Source organism: Labrus bergylta, chromosome 12 (assembly GCF_963930695.1).
Source record: "Labrus bergylta chromosome 12, fLabBer1.1, whole genome shotgun sequence".
NCBI lineage: Eukaryota > Metazoa > Chordata > Actinopteri > Labriformes > Labridae > Labrus > Labrus bergylta.
In genome coordinates this window covers 5,745,311-5,766,430 of record NC_089206.1, presented here as the reverse complement: position 1 = coordinate 5,766,430, position 21,120 = coordinate 5,745,311, and the positions used below count along the sequence as shown (strand labels likewise).

Here is a 21,120-nt window from a genome sequence, read left to right as displayed (position 1 = left end):
AAAGGGAATTTTAGTGCAAGTGCTTTACTATACTATGAGGCTGTGTAGTTGTATTAGACAAAATGGCTGCTTAATGTGAAAGTACATGAAGAAATGCACTACATCACTTTAATCTATCCTTTCTATTTAAGTATTCATCCAGTTCTGGTGACTTTATTCCTGTTGTTTCTTATCCATCATTGCACTACGGTCACTTTATTTATCTTTACAGTTATATTGTATATATTAGTTCTGTTGTTCCATTATTCACCTTATTAACTTATCATTTAGTATTTGCCTACTTGCACATAGTTCTGTATATATATGTTTATTTCTTGTTTACTGCACATAGTTCTGTTTACATCTGTTAGTCCGATCACTGTCCACTTATATCTACTCTTTTATATTTTGTATTTTTAAGTTACGTTTAAGCTTTAAGTTGTATTTAAATTGACACTTTATATTTAGGTTTAAAATGTTTCGTCTACTTGCACTGTTGTTAATTTACTGCTCTGTGTGCCTTTGAATTGCCCCCCCGGGGACAAATAAAGTTTTTTGAATTTGAATTTGATATGCAAAGGTTCGTCAGCCTGGTAAACGAAATATGTCATGCATGGAAAAACACATTAATTAAGGAGGTGAGGTATTTATTTACTGGTGAAGACTGTTTCTTTCTTTTCCATAAGGACGTCTCCTACTATGAACTACTTCTGAGGAGATTATTTTTTGACCTGTAGGGCCCATGACAAAGACTTTTGGTCCACGTTTTACGTTGTAAGAAAGATTAAGATTCTTGTGATATGCCATTTGAAAATCTTTTTATTGCTATGTTTTGTTCTTATGTTGATGAAGCAAAAGTGTGTGTGTGAAACCTTTCAGGAATAGTGACAAACAGCAGTTCTAGAGCTTTAATTGATCATCATATTTTTCTTCATGGAAAAAAATGATATTGATTTGATTTTATAGGTGAGTAAAAAGAAATGATACAAGGGTGTTGAGTGAAAATGTAATATTGTTATTGATTTTAATTTTATTGCCCAGCTCTAGTCATCAATGCAACTCAATACCTTCGCTATTATTACTGAAATACTACCACTAAAAATAATATTGATGATAATGATAATAGAGAAAATAATTAGCTCGATTCTGTATCGAGAAATGTCTCTCTTTCGGAGTATTGAATGTTTAAAATGAATGAATTATAAGCATAATAATACATTTCAATGAAACCTGACATCTACAAGAAAATAAAAAATAACCCTGGCTGCTTAAAACACAAGGAAAGTATTTAATCAAAATAAACAGACAGAGGTATTATTGCCGTGAATAAGATGCTCATCAAGAAATGTTGGGGCCCTTCAGGTTTTATTTTCGATAATCCAGTTTATCCATTTGATGTATTTCCTCACTCTGGTGTAGACTCCTGGAAAGTATGGGTTTGCACAGCTGATACCCCAGGAGACAATGCCCTCAAAGTGTCCATTGCAGATAAGGGGGCCACCAGAGTCGCCCTGTGGATCACAAATCAGAGATGATGAATGATTTATTCAATTCCAGTCTTGAAGGGTATTCTCTAATTTACAGTATTATCTGTATAGATCATATTAATAGACATGATTGTCAGTGCCTCAAAGTTGACCAAGTAGCTACCTTCACCCATTGAAGCAATGTAGCTTTAGGTATGGTCGCTTCGCCACTTTGAATCCAGACGCAAAGATCTCAACAAGTGCATTTGTCATGAAATCATAGACTGTATGAAACAAGTGGATGTTGTATGGTAATAATACTAATTGGTTTGTGCTTTTGAAGCCTCAACAGTTTGGCCAATGATTTGGTTATGTGGGACCGAAAGATGTCATATATGGACAAAACGATGAACCTCAGTTAAAGGTTAGCGGTATAATTAAATGATAATCAACCAGTATATGGATAGCCATTACATTATTGTACATACATTAAAGAAATACATCATGTAAAAACTAACAAACATGCTAGTTTGTCATGAAATAAGACAAACAGTGTAAAGAGCACTAATTATGAAGGGGGTATTAGCGTAAGTGGTGAAAGTCAAGTTAATTTCTTCGCCCAGAAGCCAATGCAGCGACGCCAAAAACTGTAGCTCCTACAATGTCAGCTTTAGGCTAGCTCCAGAAGTAAGTACCCAACTTTACAGCTGAATTAAACACACATTTACTGCCTGGTAAAAAAGAAAAAATCCTGGTCTCTGTAGCTCATTTCTCATCAGGACAACTGTACAGGGGTTAATTTTTTACAAGACTCTTTTTCAATCATATTTATGCTTAAAGTTAACCACAATAAGGGGTTGATTTAATTGCTTTATTTACATATATATATATATATATATGTATATATATATATATATATATATATATATATATATATATTATTGTATTTTTTATTTAACTTATGTAAATATGTTTGATTTTTAACTTCTATTTTTATTTTTTAAATTATATTCCTGTTTCCTGTTTTGAGCTGCTGTAACGCAAAAATTTCCCCCATGGGAGATCAATAAAGTTTATCTTTATCTTTAAGTAACAGGTGGGGGCTGCTAGCCGCCTGCAGGTTGATAAGATATTTTTATGCAAATTTTGGACATAGTGACGGCGAGAATGCAAACCTCAAGGCTTCAACTGTCAACAAACCAATGGTTGATTGGCTTCATCCAATATTTCTACAGTCTATGGTGATAACATAAACACATAAATCAGGAGAAAAAGAAAACAAAGTCTGTACCTGACAGGAATCTTTTCCACCCAATCGTGATCCAGCACACAGCATGTTTGGAGTAATCATCCGCCAGTAGTAATAATGGCAGTAAGGGTTTATTGACACATCCACAGCTCGTAGCACAGGAGAAAGGGTGTAGCTGTAAACGTTTGTCACACCCCAGCCGCTCACTGTGCAGACGTCCTTAGTAAGTGGTGGAGTGTTTTGATCAGGCAGAGGAATTGGCTGGACCCACTTGTTCAGCAGTGCCGGCCGACTCAGCTGTAATACAAACAAAAGTTAAGGGATCATTGACCACATTCAAACGGTGGCCATTTTTCTTAGACGCCTCACTCAAAACAATATCTGTGTTCCATGTTGTAAATCACAGAAAATAACTAAATCTGACAAATCATTACCATTTAATCGCTTCTCGATTGATCAGTAACCTTTTTGCCATGACCAGATTACAGAGGGGATTTTTTGCGACCCTTGACTTCAAATGAAGAATCAGAAGATTTTGGCCCAAGGCCTTGATTAAGATTGGCACATTATCTTATTTTTCTTTTTCATGTTAACAAGGGCTGAACAATATTCCTAAAATAGAAAATGTTCAGTAACATGTATGTTGTTGTTGTTTTTTTAAATCTACAGCTTTAACTATTTTCCACATATTTTGGAAAATATGAAAAAAAACTTATGCAAAGTTTTTGCAAACAAGCAGACTGTTGTTTAACCATTTAATGACCTGAGCTAAATGCAGAAAGCTTTTCCAAAAAAATGAACCACGTTACAGGCTTGATTCTGAGAAAAAAATCAAATAAAGTAGAACGAAGAAATCAAAATATTTGATTTCCTTTTATTAAAAGGTTTCTTTAGCGAGCCTTTTGATTCTGATCTACAAAGCCTTACTATTTTTTCAACTATATTTAAAAAAACAAAACCTGTGGCCTGCGAGCGATTCTAACATGACAATTTTGGCTCGCAAGAAAAAAAGTTTGGACACCACTGCTTTAGTGTCTGCATGCGTGATTATCTAATGAGTCGCTCAATATGTTGATTTACTTTGAAATATGGTAAGCTTGTGTCATGAACTTAATGTATGGTATCAATAAATACAAGTGGCTGTTCCTCTGCCTACCTTGAGGAGCATGATGTCATTGTTGAATGTCTTGGGATTAAAGTGGTGGACAAATATCTCTGAGACATCAATGACCTGCTCGAATCCTTCATTTTTATTCAGGTTGTGTTCACATAGCACCACCTTTACCAGACTGCTCCTGAGAAAACAGACACAAGGTGTTTGAAAAAGTTCCCCACGGTTGTGAAATATATTTTTATAAGTACGTACAATCTTATTGAATTAACATTTCACCGAGTACATCTTCCATACATTTTACATATAACTGACATTTTTTAATTTGTGTTTAGTTCCCTAAACGAATATAAAACCTTCAGTTGCTCCAAGCAGCTGTGTTTATGAATGACACTGAGTGTAAGTACTCACGGTCTCCAGCAGTGGGCAGCAGACACCACCCACATAGGGTGCACTAAGGTTCCTCCACAGTAGTGTCTCCTTTCCCCATACTGCAGGGAGGCCTGATATTTCTTCGAGTATGGTGCGACCTCTTGACCTCCAATGATCCTTGCTGCAAATGTCTCTGCAGACATCAAGAAAACATGAATTAGTCTCATTTGACATCCTTTCAGTTTATGAATTAAGTTTAGTTGTTTTTTACATTCAATGCAAAATATTGTTTTATAAAATCCCAAGTCAATTCAGAAGAAAGACGGAAGTTTATTCCTTTCGATTTGCACCACAGAATTAGGATTTTAGATCGAGGGACTTACCTGATACTGAAAAAGCCAAAATCAACAGCACAGTAGTCCTTTGCAGTAGATTCATAGTTTTGCAAATCATCTGTTGTACAGAAACAAAAAAGTACCTTTTAGTGGCATATACTGTATACTAAGTACACACTCTAATAATGGAATTAATGACTCTGTTAATGCAAATAACATCCATTCCCCCCGTGTGAAATCAAAGGATATTGTACACATTATCCCAAATTATGGTAGTGTTGCAATTTTCTTACCCACTTTGCATAAGTTACACAACTTTTCAGCTGTAATACCTTTTTGTGTAATGTCTCATTTTAACCCTTACTGAAGTATGCATGACATATAAAGGCTTTTCTTTGGGTGAAATGTTTCAAGCTTTTGTTAAAATTCCCTATCTTGAACTAATAAAGAACGAAAAACATCCACACTTTTCTGTTTTTTAAACAGGAATAAACGGCTAGATGCGTTTACAGACAGGTAATGGTCTATTAATTAAATAAATAAAACATTAAGACCTTACTTCAATGTTTCATCCACTGTGTCACATTGATTTAGCTTTGAGTGGAAAAAAACAAAACAGGTAATAGTTAATTTGTGTTAGAGGGAAAACTTCACCCAACTTTGAAATGTGTTCAGACTCCTGTTAGAAATCATGAATTTAGGAAAAATAAGCTCCGAATCAAACTTACCTGTTACCCACAGATGATCTCCAACTGGTGGGACTAATGCTGTCGGCCTCCTCTTATAGTGTAACACGAACCGTGTCTAAAGCCTTTGTTTAAGTTATCTTTTCGTCTGGTTTTGTACAGCAACAAAGAAAATGACCTACTATATGACAAAGCTAAATGTTCTCTTGTATTATGTCTGTATCCAAGCTCTACTTTTCTGCTCTTGGGACCTTGGGCTATGGAGGTATATTCGTGAAGGGAACGCTTCTAGAGGGTCATCATCACCACCTTAGTGATGTTCCCAGTTTACCTGTTTAGTGTGACCAAACTCAGAAACAAAGGAGTTCTCTGATCAAACAGGCGCTCCACATGGTATAGCTACAATATATTTTCCAATTACAAGTAATGGTCTGATTGCTTTGGTGTTATAAATCCTCCACAATGTGGAGTTAATAATTTCATTAATGTAACGCTTTGAGCTCCAAACAGCAACACAAAGAGTGTCTCTGCATCTTAACTTCTCTCCAGTAAAAGACTTTGTTTCTGGGTCATAATTTAGATATTTCTATCTGCCTTCAGTTTTAGTGCGAGTAATTAAAAACAACACATGAAACCCTCACGAATAATGTGTACAAGAAATGTGTCAACCCTGATTTAGCTTTGTTTTAAATCTCAGTCGAGTCTTGCCATTAATAAAACAAGAAAAGCGAAGACATTTTTTAAGGGTTGGAGCGATGACTTTTATCATATACCAGCGGCAGACAGATGAATGTGAGAAAGGCGAGCTGGCAGTTATGTGGAATGATGACAGCGCTTGGACCGAGGAGTGGGTCACATGAAAAAAAAGTCAGTGGTCAGCACTCAGGGGAGGCAAGAGGCACAGAGAGTAAAGCTATCAGTAGCAGGAAGGGCAACAGAGGGCTATTAGCTGGCCGAGGTCAGGAACTCCACAGAGGGATGGTAGCAACGATGAGACCTGCCTTCGCTCTGCTCCATTTTTAATGACACAATGGCACTAGAATAGAAGTGGAGCAGCAGTGCTAGTTTGACCCGGGTCATAGGGAAACACTTTTGCTGCTTGTCATCAGTCTAACCCCTCGTTAAAGCTTTCAATATTAAAAAAGAACAAGGCTGACTTTATAATGATGAAGAGCTGCTGCAACTCTTTCATTGATTTAGGAAGATGCCATCCTATAATTTATCCATATCAGGAGCTCCTATCACGTGCCACTCTTATGTCATGCTATCCTGTCAATAGAGAATTAGATGCTTGATTAGATTTCAAGTATTATAGTAGCTAGAGCGCTTAAAGCTAATCTTCATTTGCGTTCAACTGGACGGTTACCATCAAAGAAAATAATGTGATAGATAAGCAAATACTCAAGATATACAGACAGTGGTGTTTCTCAGGGTCTCTAGGGCATTGCTTGGGCCACTCCCTGAAATATCATTGGCCACACCAAGTGGTACCCCATAATGATAAACTATGATTGGTAATTGACTACACATGTCCGAGGCAGAACTGAAGTTCAAACCAACTTATTGGGCAATGTTTTTTATTTAGTTACTTCCTCTTTCATTTTTGTTGGTACTTTATTCAGTGACTTTTGGAGAAAAACTGTATTTTGGGGGGACGGCGGCTGTGGCTCAGTTGGTAGAGTTGACCAATTCTCAACCAGAAGGTCGGGAGTTTGATTCCCAGCTCCTGCAGCAACATGTCCGATGTGTCCTTGGGTAAGACACTTCACCCAAAGTTTCTCCGCTGAAGCACGCATTCAAGCTACTCTTGATGCATTAAATGAAGAAAAGGAAAAGATGCTGCTTTAGCAGGAACAAATACGTTGGAGGCTGATTTGTTAGACATGAACAATGATTATACGTAGCAGGTCTTGCAGTCCAGTCCTCAAGGATAGTCAAGATCAACGCACAGCTGCCAATGTGTCGGACCAAGCCAGCATGCACTCCGTAAATCATCCTGCTACAATTCTGAGTGGCCACATAACACCACCTCTTCTCCCTGTGAAAGAAGAGTCATGTGACGTTAAGATGGACTATGAAACACCAACATTGTCCCATCCACACAACATCAACCAAGCTCCAACTACTGCTGCCGCTCATTTCGCACCTCACGGTAGATCTTCATTACCTCCTTCGCTTAACGGAGCATCACCATCACAGAGTTTAAATGAGCATTCACCATTTACCATGCATCAACCTGTTCATTGAATGCCCTATGAAGTAGGTTATCGCCATTCTCAGACCACTTCTGATCTGGCCAAATATCTTGCACGCAGCCATTTAGTGACATCAGGACTCACTCAATATGATGACCAGCCATTAAACTACAGGGCGTGAAAGACATCATTTCACACTGCCACTGCGGGTTTAGGTCTAACAGCTGGAGAAGAGTTGGACCTACTGATCAAATATCTTGGGAAAGACTCAGCAAATCAGGTTAAAAGAATTAAAGCAGTTAATATCAGCCACATTTCTGCTGGACTCACCATGGCTTGGAAACGACTCGATGAAATGTATGGCTCACCTGAAGCTGTGGAACAGGCTCTTTTCAGCAAACTGGAAAGCTTCCCTAAGATCACAACAAAGGATCAACATAGATTACAGGATCTGGCAGACCTGCTATCAGAGCTGGAAGCTGCTAAGCTGGACGGCTACCTTCCAGGTTTATCCTACTTGGACACTCCTGCTTCTTGTTTTTGGCAAGGCAAAGCTAGCCCCTCAGCCCGACATAACCATCCCGAAACTAGAACTATGCGCAGCTGTGCTTGCCGTGGAGATTGTTGAGCTCATAGTTGAAGAGATGGATGTGACCTTCCAGGATGTCACATACTACACAGACAGCCAGGTCATACTTGGATACATCCACAATGAGTCACGGAGGTTTTATGCATACGTGCATAACAGGATTCAACGTATCCGGCAGTCATCATATCCCAATCAGTGGAAGTACGGCCGCACTGACTTAAATCCAGCTGATATTGGATCAAGATCTGTTCCGCCAGCCCTCCTAAGCAACACACCATGGTTCACAGGACCAGATTTTCTGCGAGACGCAGTCTCGTAACCATCTGATCCTCAACAGACCTATGACCTCATTGATCCTGAGTCCGATTCTGAGATACATCACCAGGTAACAACAAATCTAACACATGTTCCAGAGGGAAACGCATTGCATCCTCAACGCTTTGAACGTTTCTCAAAGTTTAACGCTCTCCTCACAGCAGTGGCACAACTTATCCACATAGCTCGCTCTTTCTCATTTCTCTCTGCTCCTGTCCAAGACAAATGTCGACGGTGGCACATCTGTCGTCCTTGGGAGGAAAACTTGTTTTGAGCTAAAGTGTATATTGTGAAGAGTGTCCAGGAAGAAAGCTATGCAGAAGAGCTCAAATGCATAGCCTCAGGGGCTAACATTCCATCCTCCAGCAGCCTGTGGAAGCTGCATCCTTTTCTAGATCATGATGGTCTCTTGAGAGTTGAAGGGCGCATTAGACAGTCTGATCTCAGCACAGATGAGATGAACCCCATCATCATTCCTGGCCTTCATCATCTGGCAGTTCCTCTAGTGAACCACTATCACGGAGCTGTTAAACACCAAGGGAGGCACTTTACAGAAGGTGCAATCCGTGCTGCTGGATTTTGGCTTGTAGGAGCAAAGCGTTGCATTACGAGTCTGCTCTTCAAATGTGTCACCTGCAGAAAGCTGCGAGGGAAGCCACAACACCAGCAAATGGCAGACTTACCAGCCGAACGTCTGCAGATTGCACCGCCTTTCACCTACGTAGGTGTTGACGTATTTGGACCATGGGACATCGTTTCAAAGCGAACAAGAGTAGGTCACTCTAACCCGAAAAGATGGGCTGTAATGTTCTCATGCATGTCTTCCAGAGCCGTGCATATCGAAGTTATTGAGACTATGAGTGCCAGCAGCTTCATCAATGCCTTGAGGAGGCTCTTCGCAGTCAGAGGACCCGCCAAACAAATACAGTCAGACTGTGGCACTAATTTTGTTGGCGCCTCCCGGGAGTTAGGCATAGACTGCACAAGTCCATCGTCAACAGTGAACAAGTACCTGAGTACACAGGGATGTACTTGGGTATTCAACCCGCCTCATGCATCCCATATGGGTGGAGCATGGGAGCGAATGATCGGTGTTGCCCGTTGCATTCTGGACTGTATGCTGTTGGATCTGAAGAACTCACATTTTACGCATGAGGTTCTGACAACTTTGATGGCTGAGGTGGCAGCAGTCATGAACGCAAGACCTCTTGTCCCAGTGTCATCAGACCCAGAGGCACCTCTCATCCTCACTCCAGCCATGCTTTTCACCCTGAAAACTAACTCTGCTCCTCCTCCTCCAGGCAACTTTGAGGGGACAGAACTTTTTAGGGAAGAATGGAAACAGGTTCAAAACCTGGCAGAAATCTTTTGGACCAGGTGGAGACGGGAGTACCTCAGAAGACTGCAACTTTGTCACAAGTGGCAAGACAGAAGCACTAACATTCAAGTAGGGGATGTCGTTCTCTTGAAAGACAAGCAAGCCAAGCGGAACGATTGGCCCACGGCCCACTGAAAGTTAAATAGTAGACCATGAGCCAGTGAGTTGGCTGCAGCACTTTCGATAGCTCAGTAGTTTCACATGTTTCTTCTACTCCTGCACGCTAATGCAACGTCTGTAATTATAAACGTTGATACTATGTGTATTCATTTTAGAAAGGACGTGTTTTGTTTCTATATAGATGCTAACTGCTAAGCTAGTGTTAACTTTACTATTCATTTGTTTAAGATCCTGTATGCTCGCTCTGTGTTGCTACATTAGCTGGTTTAACATGTGTAGACATGCACAGTCAACTGCCTTATTGTGTTTATTAATAAGGACCTTTTTGTAATTGTTTTCAGTTTCACAAAAAAGAAACCTCAGAAAACTTCATGAGAGTCAGCAACATTTTGAGTTTTATTGTGGACTGTTTAGTTGGTTAGATAGTTAGCTTCAGCAGCTAGTGAGGCCTACACACCCTACTTTTGCGTCTTATAAAGATACACATTTACTTTTGTCTGGTTTAAGGTGTGCATCCTATCTCAGGCATCCTTTTAAGCTTCTGTTTTCATTTCATAAATCAAATTGATGTTGACTGTTTGGTTTGATTTTGGCATAAAGCCTAACTTTAAGTTTCAGATTACGGTGTGGGTGAAACGATAGACTCAAGGTAGACTTTAGCTTCATGCAGAAATGAAGGAGTGCAATGACAATGAGCTGAAATATGTAAAATACTCTAAACGTAGCTGACAAGGATGCAGCACCAACGTAACTGTACAATAACATGACATGGAGAATGAGGACAACACAATAAATGTGGTGTATCCTTCACCTTTAAGGGACAGTAAATGGACCTTCATTACTGGAGGATTACATAAACAATGACAACGTGTAGTATAGTAGTAGGTCATGGAAGAGGTGAGAAAAAGGGGCCGTGCCGTGGAAGCTTCAATTATATATCATTCCCGGAAAGGTGGTGCCCATGGAAACTGAAATAGAAACTATAAGAAACCTGAGAGTGCAGGTGTGAAGTTCTGCTGTTAAGATTAGACAGGTAACACACAGGTGAAGTTACTCTCCGCGTGTAGACACCTCTTCCTTTTGTCTTCTCAATGGAGCTGCCATCTTTATTGCTGTGTGCACTGTTAAAAGCCCTGGCTGTGTACTGTAAGTGTTCCACTTTGTGGTGATATTTTAATGTCTATTTATGAGTTAATCTTGATATTTTAAAGAGTTTTTATGTATGCATGAAAGCGCTGTGAGTGAAGATGTGCCTCTGTGTTGCAAAGGCAGGAAGTTGAGCTGCACACTATGGTATCTAACATCCTTAAAAAACACTATTCTCCCAGGTTTGGGTTCTTAAAATTAAATTTGTATTAGAATGGGCTGACGTCCCATCTGATGAGTTATTAACATCCATTCTATCAATGTTTTAAAATCCTCTAGACGTACTCTGTGGCACTCTGAGTCCTGATGCTCCTTTGAAATGATCTTTTGACATTGAAGTTTGACTCTGACATTTCATTTGCACTTGAGAGTGCTTCTTGCTGCTTTAAATCTTAACTCACACTCACACTCGCAGCAGAAATAGGAAAAAAGAAGAGAAATGGCAAATGTTGATTTTTTTAATTAAAGGAAAATGGAAAGACGGAGATTCACATAGTTTCAAGAGAGTAAAAAAAGGATTGTGAATGAGTTTTTAACTATTGCTACATTTTAGCTCTTGCTCCAACAGATCAACCTTAACTTGTTTAATGAGATATACAGTTTTAAGTTTCATAAATAAACCCACTAAAAACAATGGAATACACACCAAAAATGAATTTAACTCTTGTCTGCTTTTCCTGAAACCAGATGCTAACCTGTGCTGCAAAGATTCTCTGTCTTTATAGAAAAAGCTGTGGTTCAAATTTAGATCTCTGGTGTTGTGTTTCCAGTTATCATTCCCCACGTCCCCCTGTTTACATGCTGACAAAGCATTTCAGACTAGCTTGTTGATACATTTCAAATTGTGCTTAATATGAAAAATGGACTATACTCAGTGAAGGTAAATCGTTGGGTGATACTTCTATGATTTAGTAAATAAAGGTTGAAGTTTGTATAGATTTCAAACCTTCATGTTAAACTTTATCATCATTTAATAACTGTAAATATGTTTGTTTTTACCTCATTGCTAATTCCTGCTAATTGCATTTCTCTTTTTTTGAGCTGTTGGTAGAAACCAAATTTCTCCCAATGGGGGCTCAATAAAAGTTTATCTTATCTTATAACCAGTAACAAGTTTAAAGATGCCTGTAACATGCATTTTGTCTTTTACAGTAAACATATGTTTCCACATTAGAAATTAAGTGTAAAAGGTCAATTAATACAGTATGGTAGTTCTTCACTTGAATCATTTGAAACCTCAGGAACAAAAGCTAAAGTATAAAAGTGAAATAACAATCTGTAATTGTGGCCCACGCCTCCCTGTGTGCCAAACAATTATGTTGCCAAGACAAAACATGAAAGAAGACCCCGGTAAATATCTTTAACAGGTCTTGAATCTGAGACTGAGAAGCTGCTAAACTACTTTACTGCTGAAATGGAGTGTGATACAGTACGAGATCTGGAAGCTGTTTGTGATTTTCATTCTTTACAATTCAGCTTGCATGACACACAACAAGAGACCTTTTATTCAAAGTTCAGCTCCAAGGTCATTACATAATGCTCTCTGAAGCACCTCTATGTGTGTGTGCGTTTATCTCACACACACCCAATGCATGCTGTGTGTACTGTATAGAGTTACAATTCTGCTCTTTACACGCACCACTGCAGCTACTTGTAGACCAGGATCAATATCGGGGACAATAATGACAGGGTGTTGTTACATCCCTGACGGCTTTTCTGTATGAGAACAGGCTCTCTGTCACTTTGATGTACGCTTTAAGGCAGTATAATCCTTCACATATAGAAATGTACTGTTCCATACACTTTAAACAAATCAAATTAATTTCAAAGCGCTCTACAAGCAGTTGACTAAACACAGGATGTCAGACAGAGAAAAAATGGCCACCAAAAGACTAAAAAAAGATTTTCAATGCAACTACTAAAAGAAAAGAAAAGAAAAGAAAGAATATGTTGTACTTAATTCAATAAATCAAAATAGTAAAACTGTTAAAGGTCAAAAACAACAATATAATAACGATCAACCATGTGAACATTTTTTACAATTTGGAAAACAGTGTGCTCTTCTAAGATTAGTTTAGGGCAATAAAGACTGTAAGACACCTCATTAAATTTCCCTGTGGTACATTTCAGAAACCACTTAAAGTCGTTAAATTGTTCAAGTGGTGTTCGTTTTAAGATTAAAACCAGCAGATAGTCAACGGAAATGAGTGCGTCATCTGCAAACAGTTAACATCAGGTAATGATGTTCAGAGTCATCCTCACTGTGAATCATTGTGCCTCACAGATGAGATTGCTTTGTATTGATTGACTTATCCAGAAGCCTGTGATCAATGATTTCAACTGTTGTCCACTTTATGACTCTCATTGTTCCTGCTGACTCTGCCGCTGTAGTAATAATGTTAAAACTGTGTTAGCTTTGTGTCGTTTCTACACAGACCTTATGGACTGTAACATGTGCTTCTGTCTCTAAAGCCCAATCTTTATTTCTCTGTTTGTGCCGCAGGTAAAGAGGAGGCACAGGGACGTATAGTGGGAGGATACGCACCAGTTCCACATTCAATCAAGTACACTGTGTCGATACAGACGACAAGGCGTCAGCATATTTGTGGAGGCTCCTTGATAAATAAGTACTGGGTACTCACAGCGGCACACTGTAACATCGGGTGAGCGGAATTTTCTACTTGATTGACCTCATGTGAGAGTAAAAGTTTTGAATCACATATAAAATGTACAAACTTTTTCATCACTTCTAAGGGCACAGTCTGCTGTACTGCTTTGTGTCCTGAGTTATAAGGAAGTAGTACACAGCAAAAAAAAAAGCCTTTTGACCCAAAGTGACCTCAACTTGAGGTCTGTGTGTGTTTGTGTGAATGGAGGATCAAGTAATTTCCAGTCATACAAGATATTCCATTTAGAGAGTATTGAAAGAAAACGTGAAACGAGAAATGTGAAAGTGATACAAGTTCCCCAACAACAATGATGCTCTGTGGTCTTGCTATCTGACACATGAATCTCTCTTGGCTTCAGGCTCACTGAAACCGTAAACCTTTTCATTAATAACTAACAGTTAGGCTCAGAAGGAAGCAATCATAATTTGGATAATTTTCCAGATGCCAAATCCAGGCTGGAGTTCCCACAGTAAATGAACAAACTGTTCTCTATTAAATTACAGAAACTGGATTATGAGTTCTCAAATTTCAGTGTTGTCCCCTCCTAAAAATAAAACACATGTCCGAGAAAAACAAACAGGAGATGGTCATCAAATAGGCTAGTGTCAGCATTCCTAAATATTCCTGTTTGATAATGTTACATGGTACGATCAACGGATTGCATTAAATTTAAGTTTCCAGTTTATTTTCTGCATTTATTCATTTTTATGAATACTTTTTTTGGTTGGATTCATCAAAATGACAACCACACGCTGACCTTTTGATTGACAACTCAGTTAGCCAATTACAACCTTCCATTCACTGTTCTAAGTCTATGATGGCCAATCAGAGCCGTAGTTGAAAGGCGGTGTCTGCCCTCGCTCTGATGTGTTTATACTCGACTAATTGCCATATTGCCTTATGACATCATAAGCTTCTCACCGGTAAATATGATCAAAGAAAAATTGTTGTCATGTCAGCTAGCTTACAGTAATGTTTGCTAGATATTGGTTTAACACAGAATATATATAAATATGGATGTCCTAAGTGACCTCAATGTCCATGTCCCTCTGTTGTACAAAATTGAAGTCAAAATACCCCTGCATTGGGCGCTGACATATTGCGCTGGTCATGTCATTTGGAGCCATGACATAGGCAGAAGGGATCTGGTTGGTGGAGCTGGGGAATTAATGGCCCTCCTCTGGCCAACGCACACATTTATTCCATAAAACTTAAAGCGGCTCTCAAGGCGGGAAAAGTCAACAACAACAAATATTTTTTTTATTCGGCTTGAAGCAGACACAGATGTAAAAAGTTTAAAGAGTCTTGTGTTTGTTATGTTTCCTCATGCATTCCTCCTCTACTCTGCTAATCAGTCAGATTGATGTCAAGAGACACATTTGTCAACAGAACTGTAAATTATGACACTGACTCGCTCTTTTTCACTTCAGAAAACTAATTAAGAGGATGCTTCTCCTAAAAGTGAACACTTGGACATACATTACCATAATAAGAGCTAACTGTGAGGACAGAAACCATGTTTGAGAAAAATGTATTTGACCTGTCCCGGTATTTTAAAGTTTGCCCCGTTGTCCGTCTGTCAACATGGAGGGGTTTATGGCATATACTGCAAAAAGCCAGCAGAGGGAGTTTTAAATTATCTGTCTCACTTTTCTCCCTCTTGTTTGATTTCCAGTCTATATACAGTCTATAGTTTAACACTTGCACTAGCTGTGAGCAGCTAATAAGTTATCAAATAATTTAAATTGATATTTAGCCTATGTTAACATTTGATTTGAGAACCTGCAATTCAGTAGTCAATCATTGCTTCCTACCCTGAGGATGGCATCAGAGTAAAGAGGCCAACATTTAATTTTTGTAAGATTGAAAGTGTGTTTAAATGTTTTTAAATTATTATTGATGGATATTGTTTAATAGCCAGAAAAATAACTATCTCTAATATTGTTATGGTCTGTTGCAGGGTTGAAAATATTGTGATAGTAGCAGGGGACTACTCTCTGACCATCTTTGAAGGCACAGAGCAAGAAATCCTGCCCAAAGTTCTGGTTCCCCACCCTGATTACAACAACACTACCAACAACAGTGACATCATGCTCATAAAGGTATACTGCATCTTTATTAAGGTGTTACTCCATCCAAGACTGAAATCATTGTATTCACTCTGAGTCAGCCTGTTTTCTCATAAAACTGTCCACAATCTTTCCAGCTGAAGGCCCCCGTTTACCTGAACAGCTACGTTTCCATCGCTCTGTTACCCCGACACGGCGCCTCCATATCGGTGGGCAGAATTTGTCGAGTCTCAGGATGGGGATACACCAGCCCCAGTGGAGGCCAGATCCCCTCCACCATCCACACCGTGAGACTCCCCATCGTGTCAACGCAACAATGCAACAGCAGCGAGTCCTTTGACGGCCATATAACAGAAAACATGCTCTGTGCTGGTTACAGTATAGGTGGAAAGGATGCCTGTCAGGTAAAAATACATGATTTTCTCTTGTTTATTGGTTTCCAACCAAGATCTCAGAGGGGGCACGAGGCTCTGTCTGCTCTTAGTTTGTCACAATTAGATTTGAAAATGTAAACTAAAGTAATGCTTAGACACTTTGTAGAGTTTTTACAAAGGTCTGTAGAAAAAACTCTATAAAAAAGTACAAGACAGCGTTTTGTATGTGCAACTATTTTTCAAAACTTCTATTTTTCTTCTTCTATTCTAAAAACGTGGGAGAGCAAAAACATAAAGACACTCTTAACCAATTTTTAAATCGATTATGGTCCTCTAAATGTACACACTACTGGACTATTCGGCCAGACCACAAACCAAACACCTGCCATTTAAGTAACGATTTCACAGTGGCGTTTGCACAGACAGAAGATCACACAGAGTCTCACGTGATTAAACGTCACTTTTGAAAGGAAACAAATATGGAGGGCGATCAACGTCATCAGTTGGTACGTCTTGCATGAGACATAATATATCTCGCTGCCATGTTTGTGAGCTGTGAAATTATGCAACATGTGGTCTGCTCGCTCTCATTGAGGGCATTCTGTTGGAGGAAGCCCGATCTGCAAATAGGGCCTTAAATTGTTTAGTGTGTAGCCAGCTTACGGGGAGCTCCAGGGAATAAGTTGGGATGCACTGATTGAGTATATGGATATGTGTCAATTTGAAAAGTTGCTCTGTTTTATATTTGTATTTACAGAAACACATTAAGTAAAATGTATTTTCTGCTGTTTCAGGGTGACTCTGGAGGTCCGTTGGTGTGTGAGGGACGGGTTTATGGCATTGTGTCCTGGGGGATAGGATGTGGAGATGCCCAGTTCCCTGGAGTCTATACAGCTGTGTCCAAGTTCCGCAGGTGGATAGACAACACCATATTTAGTTACTACAGCAAGTGTAACAAGAATTAAAAACCAAGTGTTCATCAGATTTTTTTTTTTTTAAACTCAGTGGAGATTTTTCCTATTTCAATTCCAGTGCATATTTCACTATTTGTTAAAGGAATAGTTCAACATTATGGAAAATAAGCCTATTGACTTTCATTCAGAATAAAACAGAAGTCTGACACCTTTATCATGCTCGGCTAATAAAGCTACAACTGGCTGTAAAGGAGCTAACTTAGCGCAAAGGCCCTCTCGATCACCGGGGGGAATCTAGACACAGCGGTTCTCTGGCTGGGGGCTAGTGAGTAACCCCACACCCACCTGGCGCCCATCACCTTGGGCAACTCCAGAAAAGGAGAGAGCCCTGCCCCTCTCCAGGAGATTGATGTCAGAACTAGAGCTTTGCGTGCATGTGAGCCCAACTGCATCTAGTTAGTAGCCTTCTACCTTCCACGCAAAAGCTACGACTCCTTCCCCTGCAGAGAGATAATGTTCCACATACCGAGAGCCGGTCTACACTGCCAGGGATCAGCACACCAAGGCCATCGCCTTCTCCTGACCCACGGTCTGCAATGCACCTGACCCCCATGCCTAACCCTGCAGGTGGTGAACCCACAGGCAACTCCATGTTTTATCTTCAGGTTGAAATCCACTCAAAGTTTCAAATACTGGAAATAAGGGGTAACAGCTAGCCAGGCTCTGTGCAAAGAGAAACAGAGGTCATCTTTCTTCACATCTTAAGATAACCAATTAGCATGCTATGTTACGTGTGTAATCTGTACAAAAAACAGGGTGTTTTTTAGTGCTTTTTAAGACTTTTAGTTAGTACTAAGCTTAGCAGAATGCATTACTGTAAGCTAGCTAACATAATACATTTCCCAAAATGTTTGACTCTTTCTTTAAGTTTGCAAGGCTGAATATTTAACATGTCTGTTGTTAATCTGTTTGAAACTAGTAATGTGTTATCCCCCAACTCCCCTCTGGTAAAAAGAAAAAAGGACATATCCACCACATTTACACAACATCTAGAATGAGGTGCCATATTACTGCTTACATCTCTCACAATGAGTGCTTATATGGAAACTGAGGACTGAATTGTTTTAGTAAGTGCATGCAGATTTAACTTAGACTAACCGCTACCAGTACTGTAACATTTAAATCTCAAGTTACTGACAGAATAAACTGCACAATACAATTCAATGCAACACAGTTTCCCTTCATTCAAACACTACTTTTGTTAAGCTTGCATTGCCTTATTTTTTGTAGAACTTAATGGAACTTTATTTTGGTATTTGTTTCAAGCAAAATAAAAAAATAAAAAAGCTTACAGCTTCTCAAAAGGAGGATCTTTGGGTTTAATGATTCCAGTAAATATCTTCAAATGAAGCCCCATTGGTGTTTTTTGGGGTAAAGAGATTGGGGAATGACATGCAGGAAAGGAGCCACATGTCAGATTCGAACCCGGGCCGCATGATTGGAGGACTACAGCCTCCGTACATAGGGCGAGCACATTAACCACTACGCTGATGATGATTAATTATTACAAAAATTAATTGTTAAATTAATTCATAATGTAAACAATTGATGAGTACAACCACACAGGAAATATCCATCACACTGTTACTTGTCAGTTTGCTGTGCTGGGATCAGATCTTAAATTCCTGCTTTTGAGCCGCTCTATTGATACCAGACGCAGGCAGCGCTATTAAAAAATAAAAAGGTTTATTCCCTACAGTCTCATTTTATCTAGACCACAGATGCATATTGACTTTTTGGCAACCTGAATGTGAGTGTAACCTCGATTGCAATGGTTTATAATCTGTAAATACTTGTTGTGTTGGTATGTTTTTGGTGAAGGATGTTAGTGGGTAGTTAGTTAGTTTGAATAATAAATCATGGATTGTTGCCAATTTCATGTGGTTAATTTATGTAAGTGGTGTTGTAAACTTGGCACTATGCATAAAGCACCGTGAAGTGTGAGAGTTGAGACAATGCATGGGTTAAGGTAGAAAAAGAGAGAGACTGAAAATTGTGAGTGTTATTAAACACTGACAGGAACTGTTGTATTTTCTTGTTTTATACACTTAAATAAATGACTCATCCCACTGTCTGGCTGACTTCCTGATTCCCAATTGAAGTGCCAGTGATATCACAGCTTGGTGGCTTCCAATGGAGACTGGACGTCTGCGACACTTTTGTGCTAATCTGCTCATTGCAGTCATTATTAAACCCAGACATTGTTTAAGAAATTTAGTCTTTGTCTAAATATACCGCAAATCTGGTGGCATATTCCCCAAAAAAAGATAGTGTCACAAAAATCCTGGTTATTTCGTTTGAACTATTTATGTCTTTGTAAATCACAAGGCCTCCAATTCATCTCAGCCATAACAGGCAACACCTTAAAAAACTACAAAAAGAGGAATTTTTACCAAGCGGCAAACTCTGTTGTTGAAAAATGAAACCGCTGCAGAGGCGCAAAAGAGTGCAGTTCCTTTAGTGTCCACTTGAGGCTGGCTCCAAAAGCTCAGTAAGCTAAATTAAGACCCATGTTAAGCAGAATTGAACATGTGTACAGCATGGTACAAAAAAACTGTTTTGGTCTGAATAGCTAATGTCTTTACTGGTTCATACTGTACGGTGGATGAATCTTTTTAAGAACTCGTGCTTTGATCACATAAAGGAAGAGTTATGTTTACATTTGAAGTTATTTCACTGACAGGTGGGCATGTTGTAGCTGTTTAGCAGACGGCCTAAGGCCCGCCTTAATCTCAACTCTTTGTCTGTTACTAGTTTAATGGAAGTTAGGTGGAGATTTCCAGTACAAAGACCGCTATCATTCAGCTTCAAAATGCCTCTACCAGACCCGTTGGGTGACGTCACTGAGACTATGTCCATGTGTTATACAGTCTATGAGTTTAACCAGTACATTTCAACCAAAAGGGGCCTTTAGCTAACAGGTAGGTGTATGACTTGTGCTGCTGTCTGGGTGCTTTTTTGTTCCTTAGAGGGGACTTAAATAAAAGGAGTACACACAGGCTGTTTAGATAGATAACTGGCTAAGGCCTCTTTATGCTGTGTCATTTATACAACAAAACCATTACAGGGGGGACAATTAATAAACCACTACACTGATGAATTTTTAAATGGTACAGCGATCCCTTCTGGTCCTGGCAGCTTCTGAAACGGCTGAAGAATTATCCCTGAACTGGAATACCTTCATAAAATATTCATGGAGCCAGTTTTCCCTCGGGGCGTTCTGTGTGATGGCTCTTAAAGGGTTGGACTTCTTCTTCTCCTTCCTCGTTTTTCTCACCTCCGCCAGCAGTGATTTCTGTAAAGACAAGCCGAGGAGGAGCCAGGTGAAATCAGTACGGCCTGTATCACACCTGATAGGTGTTGGCGTATCACAACAGAATGAATAGTTCATGTCCTACTTTAAAGGCCTCTCTGGTTTCACTGCAGCGCCCTGGTTTCGCTGTGATGATGGGTGTGTCAATGCCCCAAATGATTGATGGATATCAGCGCTTTTATGCCACTGATTTTACAGGCTGGGTTACAGAAAAGCCGATTTTCTTTTTGTTGTGACATTGGATGGCCTCTCTGGGGAGTATATCGCCTGATATGGTTGATCCCGAGTTCCCTATATGCTCGCTCACAGAGGGAAATGTCCCTCTTTGGCTTTATGCGTCTCGTGGAAAATTATTGATCGAGACTTTCAGCTTGTGACCGTTCCCCCAACAGCTTCTCCCAGTGGACTCTTGCTTTGCGGCTGCTGCAGAGACAAAACACAACCATAATCACTTCTTTTCCCTTAACTAGGCCACCAAAAGCCTTTTATTTTCCCATATGTCTTTTTCATTAAAAAAAAAACAAAGTTTGCTTTAATGCCTCAGGCCGAAATCTGAGCTTTTATGGATGGCAGGTAACACACACAAAACATATTCAAGCAGTGGTAGAATGAAAACTCTGATCCTTTATTTAAGCAGAGGTATCCATCAATCTATCCCATCCATTACCCTTACTGCTTATTCAGGGTCGCAGAGGCTGGAGCCAATCCCAGCTGGCATTGTGAGAGAGGTGGAATACACCCTGAACTAGTCGCCAGTCAATCACGGGGCTGACATAGAAA

General features: G+C 39.5%; 2 protein-coding genes across 2 annotated transcripts; one reads left to right on the top strand and one right to left on the bottom strand.

Moving 5' to 3' along the window:
• Positions 1-762: 762 nt before the first annotated feature.
• Positions 763-5,259, bottom strand: LOC109993156 (trypsin-3). Its single transcript, XM_029279729.2, has 7 exons — positions 5,241-5,259; positions 5,072-5,106; positions 4,561-4,630; positions 4,217-4,370; positions 3,851-3,989; positions 2,737-2,991; positions 763-1,490 (listed from the first exon to the last, which is right to left on the bottom strand). Exons 3-7 carry the CDS (start codon positions 4,628-4,630, stop codon positions 1,338-1,340), a joined length of 771 nt encoding a protein of 256 aa, XP_029135562.2. The 5' UTR covers positions 5,072-5,106; positions 5,241-5,259; the 3' UTR covers positions 763-1,337.
• Positions 5,260-10,793: 5,534 nt separating this feature from the next.
• On the top strand, positions 10,794-19,091 carry zmp:0000001088 (trypsin). Its single transcript, XM_065961082.1, has 5 exons — positions 10,794-10,941; positions 13,445-13,604; positions 15,571-15,712; positions 15,817-16,083; positions 16,848-19,091. The coding sequence occupies exons 1-5, from the start codon at positions 10,887-10,889 to the stop codon at positions 17,016-17,018; spliced, it is 795 nt and encodes a 264-aa protein (XP_065817154.1). The 5' UTR covers positions 10,794-10,886; the 3' UTR covers positions 17,019-19,091.
• The last annotated feature ends 2,029 nt before the right edge of the window (positions 19,092-21,120 follow it).